We start from the raw sequence: 11,596 nt of genomic DNA, 5'->3' as shown, positions 1-11,596 counted from the left end.
AAGTGTAAAAGTACTGTATAAAGTAAAAAGTAAAGAGTTGTCAATAGCAAAAAGCCAGGTTTCAGTCTTATCCAACTTTTGCAACTAAAGCCTACCAAACCGGATACTATAGTTTTTATTTTATTTTAATTAAAATTATCTAAATTTACATTTTAATTATTAAAATTAAAATTTTAATATTTTATCAATAAATCACGTTATTATTGATAAGGTACAATGAATTAGTTATTGTTGAAACGAAAATAATAAACAAATATTACAAGAAAAGAAAAGAAAACATAATTAAGTACTATAAGATAATATTTTTATCACGGATCGAAATTTAAGCTCCTAATTCATACGATTTTAGGATTCGAACATTTATTTTTCTGACATCTCGGATTAACTTGATCACTATCGTTCACACCTTGGTGAGGTATTGTCCGTTCTGACTCCCCTGATCTCACGATTTTATGTTACAAAAAGTATCTCATGATGGAGGTAATGTGAAACTTTATATACCTCAATGACCCTCTTATTATGTTCGATATGGGATTCAGGACTCTTTCTTAAGTCCGTGACATTCTCCTACACCCAATCTCGTGACGCCCTCGTCATGGAAGCTAGTCACCCTGTCTATCTCTCTCGAGATGCTTGACGTGAATCGAATCGTTTAAGGTTGGCTCTGATATCACTTATCACGAGTCGAGACTTAAGCTCTGAATCCGCGTGGCTCCGGGATCCTAGCATTCACCCTTCCGACGTCCTGAATCAGCTTGACTGATACGGTTCACACTCTTGTGAAGTATTATCCGTTCTGGTCTCTCTAATCTCATAATTTTATCGTACAAAATATATCTCACAAGATAAAAATGGTGTGAATCTTTATATATCTCAGTAACTCTTTTATTATGTTCGATGTGAGATTCAAAATTTTTTCTCAGGTCCGTAACATTTTAGCCTTGGTAACTCTCATTGTGCTGAGAACTTCATTGCGGAAGTTGGTACTCAGCAATGAAGGTGATGGCAATTAGGTTAGAGGGTAAGTGACTGTCTAGCCTAAAACGATTATAATTAGTTAGTGATTGAGTTTGCCGATTATCAAAGTTGAACCAACCACCCCACAGCTTTAAGGTTACGGTTTCACCAAGCGAAAAACCAAATGTAAACCTACACCAGCAGCCTGTCTGGATAAACTCAAATCCTGGATAGAAAAAAACAGGTCTTAACTTGTGCCAACCAGCATGTTCATGTCCTGTTCAAGCAACGATAAACCATTACAGATTCTCTCGGTGTCCACCACATGAATAAATGTTTTTGCGGCCTGGATATGTTAACTCCATGATTGGTTCGATATAAACTGTTAACCAAACCAATATTCAGCCAATGAGATGCAGGGTTGTGACTTGTAAGGTCGAAGTGGCAAGCCTTCAGTCATTTTCCAGGAGCTTTCATTAAAATCTACAGCAACCTTTTTCTGGACCAACTGGCGTGCTTTAGCATTAATTTATTGATAAAGAAATTGCCGACCTAAAAAAAACATGTGCGGCTGCTCAGTTGCATTTCTTTTGATTGGAAAACCTTTCCTAGGTAGGATCTGTAAGCCAGCACAAAATGACTTTTAAATTTTTATTTTTTTTTAGATTTTAGATTTGTTTATTAGTATTTTAATACACTTGTTATAGCTGCTATTATCTATTGAGAATTATCTGACAATCGTATGTGGATAAGATGTTGAATTTTTAATTATAATAATTTTATATTATATAAAAATATAATATTAAATGAAAAAAGTGTACTTAATTAATATATCTTTGCAAACAATTATTAACAAATAATCTCAAATAGTCTTGAATATAAAACACATCATCTTCCCATCTTGGAAAAAGGCCAATTTGCTCTATTTGCTTGCTTTAGCCAGGGTTTTTGAGCACCATAAGGCATAATCTAATCTAAATAAGTTTATATTTGATATTTAATGTATAAATTTTATTTACTATCAATGAATCAGATAATAATAATTCATTAAGAAATAAATATTAATCTTTAAAATAAATATTTAAAAATTAATATTTAAAAAAAAATTTACTTATTAATAAAATGATATCATCTAATTTATTAATAATATATAAAATATATATGTTGATAATGTATCAAATATAATCTCAATCTAAATTGATAATTAATAACCCATAAAAAGTTTATCCTCCAAAATATTTTGGTTAACCTTTTTAGTAGTTTTGTTAAATTTTGAGAAAGAAAAATCCCAATTCCAAATGCCAATGGCAGATTGGCAGATAGGAAACGCAATTAGCCTTTAAATGGGCCAATGGCTTGGGTCTTGACCCGATGGAAACTATAAACTTTTCTATGACTAGATTTGGGCTCTCTGAAAAAACTTGGAAGGCTTCCAAGATGTAGATCCTCTATTAAACTTAACACCAGATTGGGCTTAGGAAGAAGTTCAAACCCAGCCCATCACATTCCAGCACTACCGGTAGCCATTTGATGTTGCGTTATTTCTTAGCTCTCCAAGATTAAGTGGATAGGAAAGTGAGAAACACAGAGACAGTGTGCAATGGCTTCAATGTCGGTGATAACATCACCTCAATGGCTTACTACTAAATCCATAAGAACCCAAATCCCTTCAGCTTCTCTCACTCTCTTAACAGGTTCAAGGAGAAGAATTTCCATCTCTCCCAATGCAGCAAACAACCCCAAAGCTTGCTCTTCCCTGCTTCACTGCTCCTTTCTCCATTCTTCCTCATCTTCTCTCTCTTTCTCTTCTTCTTTTTCAGGTAACAAAATTTCCCCTTTTATTGTTTACTGATTTCGTCAATGGGTACTAATTTTTTCGTTTAAGTTCGATTTTGCTGGTAGGTTTATCTTTGGGGATGGATTTTGGTTCAAATAATGGGCTAAGGGCTAAGAAAAGGCGAGTCCTGGTGGTTAGAGCTGGAAAGGCTGCCCTTTGTCAAACAAAGAGGAATAGGTCTCGGAAATCTTTGGCTCGAACTCATGGATTCCGTAGAAGAATGAGAACCACTAGTGGGAGAGCTATATTGAAACGTAGACGTGCTAAGGGTCGGAAGGTCCTTTGCACCAAATCCAATCCAAACAGTGGGAAGCGCTAAGCTGTTTCTTTTGTTTCAGTGTGCAGTAATCCATGAATGTGATTTTTTTTTTTTAATGATGTTTAAAGGATAATTTAGGCAAAACTTAGTCATTGCCTCTTTTGTTGGTTCAATTGTGCAATATTTGTTGATTGAAATTCACATTTTAATGGTTATATTCGACTAATTGCTGTTGTCTAATAGTTACTTGGTAGTACTGATATCTGATAAATGATTTGTTTGAACTTTGATGAGAAGTCCCTTTTCATTTCTCACTTGCAAAAATTTTATGTTATGAGCTGTTTTTGTTATATGTTTTTTCTAGTCTTAGATGGGAACATGTTCAGTTACAATATCTTTGAAGTACCTAGATATGAAGTTTGGTTCATATTTGTGTGTCTGTTAAGAATGTTAAGCATCAGTTTCAGTTATCTGGCTGTTCCTTGATCGAGCAATTTTGGAAAGTGATATTGCAATTATCCTTGAAATGGATTTTTGCTACTATTACCATAGATCGTTTTTTTGTCCAAAGCTGTGATAAATAGGTGAAAATGGCAGATGTATGATATTCCAATGAAATTCGAAGTTCTGTTGGTGTATGAGATTATACGGTGACCCTCTGTTTTCATTTGGAAAATGAAGAGTGGAATCAGCCATTTGAGTCTTCTTATACCATATTGCCGATTGAACAACATCAATTATGATTATGCAATTAGAGTAGGTTCACACTTTAGTTCCAAATTGTATGAGCCATGTTTCTTGATATGTGTTCCTTGTCGCTGGCTTTGTGATGCTTTGCAAGCTTCCTGGTTATAGCTCTTCCCCTTGATGATCGTTTGAATCACATGCATTTTAATTCTTGGCTGAATGGGAAGGAATTTTGCCTGTATGAGCACTTTTTCTAGAAACAAAACAGGGTATTGAAGAGATCTTCTGTTTCATTTAGTTATAATGTTTCATCTGATTTGATGTTTTCAAGTACAGTTTTGAGGATTCGCTTTCTAGCCAGCCATCGAGATTCAACATTTGTATTACTTTATGGTGTTTGTCGTGTTGTGTCCCTTGCATCGTAGAATCTACGAAAGCCATGAATCCCACGATGACACTAACCTACCCACTTAAGCCATAGTGTCTTGACTTGACGTTTATATATTCATCATGTTGACTAACCCAATCACTGCAATGTCTTGTCTATTGCATGCATGACTTGGCTACCATCCAACTCTAGTTGTTAACGACCAAGGCCATTGCCCAATGCCTACCTACCTCAATCCTCACAAATCAACAATATAATGTCCTGTTTATGACACCAAATTTGCCTTTAGCATCGAACATGATACATTAGTGAGAAGTGTTTCTTAATGAAATGCACTTATGCAATGCCTTAATTTGAATCTTCTTAGGATTTGAATTCAAGGCCTTCAAATTAAATTAAAAACCAAAAAGTTAATGTGTTATACCATCATACATGCAAATGAAATTCTTATTGTATGATAAAATTATTTAAACTATAATATAGATGTATATATAATTTGGTTAGACTGAATTCAAAAAAATAATTAATAATTGGAGAACATATATTTAGAGCTAGACTTGGTAACTTGAATACCACTTTATTTTTAATGGGAAAGATTTACATGATCAACAGCCATATAGATTGTTACTTTCAAAGCTAAGAGCAGTTGAGAGACCTTACATATAGCTAACAACAAGAACAACGAGTATGGCAGTATTTCACCTATAATTGTTTTTATTAAAATTTTATAATTGTCCAATCATAATAAGTGTAAATTTCATATAAAATTTTGATAGACCTTATATAATTTTGAATTATAATTGATACAATAATACTATGAGTTCTAAATTATAAGGGAAATAATTGGGAAGTTAAGTGCATGCAACTAGTAAGGAGTGCAACCCTTGAAATTAAGCTATGAGAAGGTTTCGTGGTAACTCTCGTGGAACTGAGTTCATAGGATCATAATTCTGGATAGGAAGGTTTCTTGGCGATGCCACAAAGACCTTGTTTAGATTGAACATCTCTCTTAATCCTCATGTAGCCGCTTTCACCCCACGATTTGTCCCACGAGTTCTTGCTTAACCAGTATTTGATACCGTCTTCACTTGTTCCATACCCAACAATGGTGACGGCGTGGTTTAAAGAAGTTCGACATGGTCCTGTGAAAACACCTTGTGAATAAAATTGAAATCCATATCCACCGCCGTTAAGGGCCACTGAGACAGGTTGCTGGCTTGCAGCCTTTAATAGTGCTTCTTCATTGTTGTGAGGCACATCTTCATAGCCATTGATCTGCACCTCTCTGATAACTGCTTTTCCATGTCTGCACCTTCCATCTTTTGCCGTGTATGGGTATTTTGTTTCCTTGCGCAGACCCTGGTTTTTTACAATGTATTCAAAAGCATCATCCATCCAACCACCTTTCGCAGCCATGACTTTTTTTTTGGTTCTGACGCATCCACCAGTTGCTGCTCTGAGAGTGAGAACAACTGACCAGTTTTAATCTTTGCAACACCTTCCACAGCTGCGACAGTTGTGAATGCCCAGCAACTTCCTGCATATATCGACAAGCAAAATCAAGTTTAAAAACTAGTAGAGCTTTGATTTCTTACCACAACACCTAGGTTCTTAATTTGGGTGACAGCCCCTTTCTTCTGCCAGTCCATGGAAGCTGGGACATTGGTCCGGTTTTCATATTTGAATCTTTAGTTTTGGATGAAACTGTTAGAAGATGTGTTTAGGACTGCTAATGTGGATTCATTGAATGTTTCATGTTGTTCCTGTTTTTCTGGTGTTGGTTATTTTTTTTGTTATTCATGTTGGTGGTCATGGTTTAATCTTAGGATTATGATTTTAGTGGGTAGTTATTAATTAGGCTTTAAATTGTAATGTTTCTGATGTTAAGTAATGCAACTGTGAGTAAAGTTTTCTTTGCTTCAAAAATAACAACATTTGGTATCAGAGCTTTCTTCTTAAGGGATCTGTGTGTGAAATTGACGCCTCATGGAAGCTGAAGCCAGTTTCTCCGCAATTGCTCCGGCGATGTTCGACGGAGACAACTACCAGATTTGGGCAGTACGTATGGAGACATATTTGGAAGCTTTAGATCTTTGGGAAGCAGTGGAAGAAGATTATGAAATTCTTGCACTTCCAAACAATCCCACCATGGCACAGATTAAAGCACAGAAAGAAAAGAAGACAAAGAAATCAAAGACAAAGGCCTGCTTGTTTGCTGCAGTCTCATCCATCATCTTCACTCGTATCATGTCTCTGAAGTCAGCAAAAGAGATATGGGATTATCTCAAGAATGAATATGAAGGGGATGAAAAAATTAAAGGGATGCAAGTCCTTAACTTGATTAGAGAATTTGAACTTCAAAAAATGAAGGACTCCGAGACGATTAAAGATTACTCCTATAAGCTTCTGAGTATCGCAAACAAAGTAAGGCTTCTTGGATCTGAATTTATTGACTCAAGAATTGTAGAAAAAATTCTTGTTACAATACCTGAAAGATATGAAGCAACCATCACTGCCTTGGAGAATACAAAGGATCTGTCAAAAATTTCCTTAACAGAATTGCTTAACGCTTTGCAAGCACAAGAACAAAGAAAATTGATAAGGGAAGATACAATAATTGAAGGAGCTTTGGCAGTCAAGCATCAAAATGTGGCCAAAAGCAAAAGAAAAAAGAAAAAAGAAAAATGATTTTGAAGGAAATGGGGCAAGTACTGCATCAGCCAATGCAAAAGGAAAGAATGAAAATCAGAAGAAATCTTATTCACCTTGCCAACATTGTGGAAAGAAGGGTCATCCTCCATTTAGATGCTGGAGAAGACCTGATGCTAAATGCACTAAATGTAACCAGATGGGGTATGAAACTGTTATCTACAAAAACAAAATTTTGCAACATGGTGAAGATGCAAATATTGTTGATCAAGAGGAGGAAGATCACCTGTTCGTAGCTACATATTTCTCCGGCATCGAATCAAGTGAGAGTTGGCTTATAGATAGTGGTTGTACTAACCACACGACACATGACAAAGATCTATTCAGGGAACTAAGCAACGTAAACTCATCGAAAGTTCGAGTTGGTAATGGCAAGTACATAACTGTGAAGGAAAAATGAACAATTGCAATTTCAACTTGTTCAGGTACAAAGTTTATTTTTGATGTATTATATGTCCCTGAAATTGATCAAAACTTGTTAAGTGTTGGACAACTAATTGAAAAGGATTATAAAGTTGTGTTCGAAGATAAAAGTTGCTTGATTAAAGATGCAGTTAGCCAAGATATTTTCAAAGTAAAAATGAAAGGGAAAAGCTTTGCTCTAAATCTATTGGAGGAAGAGCAAACTGCTTTCCCAATCAAAGAAAATATCACTAAAGTATGGCACAAGAGGCTTGGGCACTATCATCATCAGGGGTTGCTGCAGATGAAATCTAAGAAGATGGTAAATGATTTTCCAGAACTTGATGATTATATTCCAAACTGCAAAGCATGTCAGTTTGGAAAGCAAAATAGGAAACCATTTTCCAAAGCAACATGGAGAGCATCAAACAAGTTACAATTAATTCATACTGACATTGCAGGCCCACAAAGAACATCTTCTCTGAAAGGTAGTCTTTATTATGTTGCATTCATTGATGATTTCACCCATATGTGTTGGATCTTCTTTTTAAAGTACAAGTCAGATGTGGCTCAAGTCTTCTGAAACTTTAAAGTCAGAGTTGAGAACGAGAGTGGCTGTAGAATTTAAACTCTCAGATCAAACAATGGCAAAGAGTACACCTCTGAAGCATTCACTCATTTTTGTGAAGAGGCAGGCATCCAACATCAATTAACTGCTCCATACACTCCATAACAAAATAGAGTAAGTGAGAGACAGAATAGATTCATATTGGAGATGACACGATGTATGCTACATGAGAAGAACCTGCCAAAGCAATTTTGGGCTGAAGCAGCAAATACTGCTATTTTTTTGCAAAACAGGCTTCCCATAAGAGCAGTGAAGGATCAAACACCCTTTGAGGCATGGTATGGTTATAAACCATCTCTGAATTTCCTTAAAATATTTGGATGTTTGTGCTTCACTTATGTTCCACAGACCAAGAAAGATAAATTAGATAAAAGAGCACTTCCAAGCATCTTCATTGGCTACAGCTCAGTTGTAAAAGCTTATAAAGTTTTCCAGCCACAAACTGGAAAAATTATTATAAGCAGGGATGTGCACTTTATGGAAGATGAAGAGTGGAACTGGGATGATGCAAAAAAGATGGATCCAACCTTAAAAGAGCACAAGCTCAAGTTTTCTAGCATTGGAGACTGAGAGAATGAAATGGTGAATGACAGTCCTATCAGAGGTACAAGACTACTTTCTGATGTTTATCAAAGATGCAATATTGCTGTGTGTGAACCTACAAATTATGAAGAGGCCAAGACGGATCAAAATTGGATTGCTGCAATGAAGGAGGAGCTATTCATGATTGAAAGGAATGAAACATGGGAGTTGGTTGATCGACCCCAAAACAGAAAAGTAATTGGAGTCAAATGGGTGTATAGAACCAAGCTTAATGATGATGGCTCAATCAACAAGTATAAAGCTAGACTCGTGGTCAAAGGATATGCTCAAATACTCGGTGTGGACTACTCAGATACCTTCACACCAGTCATTAGACTCGACACTATCAGGCTCTTACTTGCCGTTGCAGCACAAAAAAATTGGAAAGTACACCAATTAGATGTCAAGTCAGCATTCTTGAATGGTTTTCTGCAGGAGGAGATTTATTTAGAACAACCAGAAGGCTATATCAAGGAAGGAGAAGAAGACAAGGTTTATCTTCTTAAAAATGCACTTTACGGATTGAAGCAAGCTCCAAGAGCTTGGTACAGCAGGATTGATGAACATTTACAGAACTTGGGATTTGTCAAAAGCTTATCTGAATCAACATTATATGTCAAGCACAATGGAGCTGACATTCTTATCATCTCACTATATGTGGATGACTTACTTATGACAGGAAACAACACAAGTATTGTGGAGAAGTTTAAGCAAGAGATGATGGAGTTTTTTGAAATGACAAATCTTGGATTAATGACTTTTTTTCTTGGTATGGAAATCAAACAGAATGAACATAAAGTCTTCATTTGTCATAAGAAATATGCCAATGAGATTCTAAAGAAGTTTAAACTTGAAGAATGTAAAGAAATGAGGACACCAATGAACTCAAAGGAAAAGCTCTGTAAAGAAGATGGAACAAAAAAGATTGATCAGGCATATTTCAGAAGCCTAATTGGTTGCTTAATGTTTCTCACAGCAACTCGGTCTGACATTTTGAATGTTGTAAGCATTTTATCTCGGTTTCTGCATTGTGCAAGTGAATGGCATCTCAAGGCTGCAAAGAGGGTGCTTAGATATGTGAAAGGTACAAGTGATTTTGGCATTAAATACACAAAGAGCAAAGAGTTCAAGCTGGTTGGTTTCTCAGACAGTGATTGGGGAGGTTTCATTGATGATATGAAGAGCACTTCAGGCTATTGTTTCACACTTGATTCTGGTGTTTTCTCATGGAGCTCGAAAAAACAAGAAATTGTAGCTCAATCCACAACTGAAGCAGAGTTTATTGCTGCAACAGCTGCTGTTAATCAAGCTTTATGGCTAAGGAAGATTTTAATCGATCTTAACTTAGAGTAGGAGGAAAGCACAAAGATTCTTGTTGACAATCAAGCTGCCATTGCTATCTCTCAAAATCCTGTGTTTCACGGGAAAACTAAACATTTTAATATTAAATTATTCTTCTTAAAGGAAGTACAAAAAGATGGAGCTGTTGTTCTTGTCTACTGCAAAACAGAAGATCAGGTTGCAGATGTTTTCACCAAGTCACTGCCAGTTAGCAAGTTTGAATTTTTTAGGACAAAACTTGGTGTTTGCAGCTCTTAAAGCAAGGAGGAGTGTTAGAAGATGTGTTTAGGACTGCTAATGTGGATTCATTGAATGTTTCATGTTGTTCTTGTTTTTCTGGTGTTGGTTATTTTTTTTATTATTCATGTTGGTAGTCATGGCTTAATCTTAGGATTATGATTTTAGTGGGTAGTTATTAATTAGGTTTTAAATTGTAATGTTTCTAATGTTAAATAATGCAACAGTGAGTAAAGTTTTTTTTGCTTTAAAAATAACAACAGAAACTGTGCTAGGAAATGTCTTTTATCCGGCTAGGACTCTAGGAATTCTTCATTAACTATGTCTGCAAATTCATTGGAGCTTAACCTATAAGTTTGATTCCCCATGTTGTTGAAGTTTTCTAGATAATCCAGGTTGTTTTTGAATATCTGAAAGCGCCTATTCTCCTCTTCCGTCATCGCATAGGTGCGTCCATGCTGAACCATCCATTGCTTGTATTTCTCAACAAGGACAGTTTGATCCAAGATGCGGGACATGGCAGATGCCAGATCCCCGGAAACAATCAACATGAAAATGAGAAACTCATTTTTGAGTGCGAAAGCCATAATTGCTCAGAGTTTTGCAAAGGAGAGTAGCTATGTTTAAGTGGCTTTTTACACCCTCTGAAGAAGTGAAGAAGCAAGCATACGAGCTACCTATTTTAGATGATCCGGGCTAGCCCCAATTTAAATTTAATGATGACAATCAGAGGGTTAAGGTTACTCCACACAAGATCAATGAGGTGATAAAAAAAGTTGTTTATTTGACCTTCCCACTTGCAGGTATAAACTTTTCCTGAGAAAGTTGATTAGTGCATCAAATGAAGGCCCACAAAACCAAAGCTGACCGCAATTTTCTTCGTTCTGTCTTACGTTATATTGGGATGGTTTTGGAATCTGGATGTCATAGCTAAGCAAAAGCTAGAATCAAGGAACAGGAAGTTATATATTTGAAACCGGAAAGTTTGATCAAACTCTATAGGCTATTGACGACGTGATATTATAAGCCAAATCACAATCAGACATAAGATAGAGGGAGGACCCATTGGCCAGTTCAATCTCTTAATTTTTCTTCTTATAGTTGTTTGGCTTCAACCATAGCTGTTAACAGAAAACGTGACTTTGACTGGGAAGATTCTTGTATGAATTAGAACACAGATGCTGCTGTCGCCTTTCTTATCTCTAATGTGGCATTCTGATTTTTGTGGAGTAATATTTTCCTTAATTTCCACTTCTTCCATCCATAGTAGATAAGATCTGTATTCTGTGGTACAAAGACAGATGAGAAATCTATTCAATTTGTTTAAACTTAAAAGGAATACCTGATCAAAAATAGAATGTAATTAAACGTACTTGCCAAAACACCTACCTTTTCAATTTGAAACATTAAAAAATTCTTTCTTTTTCCTTTTGTCACTTCCAGTCCTCCACCAGTAGGGTTTTCATCATGAATCTTGCTCTGCCACTGAGCTTCATTTAACGAGAGGGTCAAATCAAAATGGCATTGAGGAATTTTCTTCGGAGAGGCAAACGCCAAATTAACTGATCA

At 35.9% G+C, this 11,596-nt stretch overlaps 1 protein-coding gene across 1 annotated transcript; it reads left to right on the top strand.

Annotated features, from left to right (window-relative positions):
- Nucleotides 1-2,508: 2,508 nt before the first annotated feature.
- Nucleotides 2,509-3,279, top strand: LOC111278727 (large ribosomal subunit protein bL34c-like). Its single transcript, XM_022865351.2, has 2 exons — nucleotides 2,509-2,777; nucleotides 2,860-3,279. The coding sequence occupies exons 1-2, from the start codon at nucleotides 2,558-2,560 to the stop codon at nucleotides 3,111-3,113; spliced, it is 474 nt and encodes a 157-aa protein (XP_022721086.2). The 5' UTR covers nucleotides 2,509-2,557; the 3' UTR covers nucleotides 3,114-3,279.
- Nucleotides 3,280-11,596: the final 8,317 nt, after the last annotated feature.

Source organism: Durio zibethinus, chromosome 8, assembly GCF_047325235.1.
Source record: "Durio zibethinus cultivar Kanyao isolate XHJ-2024 chromosome 8, ASM4732523v1, whole genome shotgun sequence".
NCBI classification, from domain to species: domain Eukaryota; kingdom Viridiplantae; phylum Streptophyta; class Magnoliopsida; order Malvales; family Malvaceae; genus Durio; species Durio zibethinus.
This window is presented reverse-complemented; position numbering and strand designations above follow the sequence as displayed.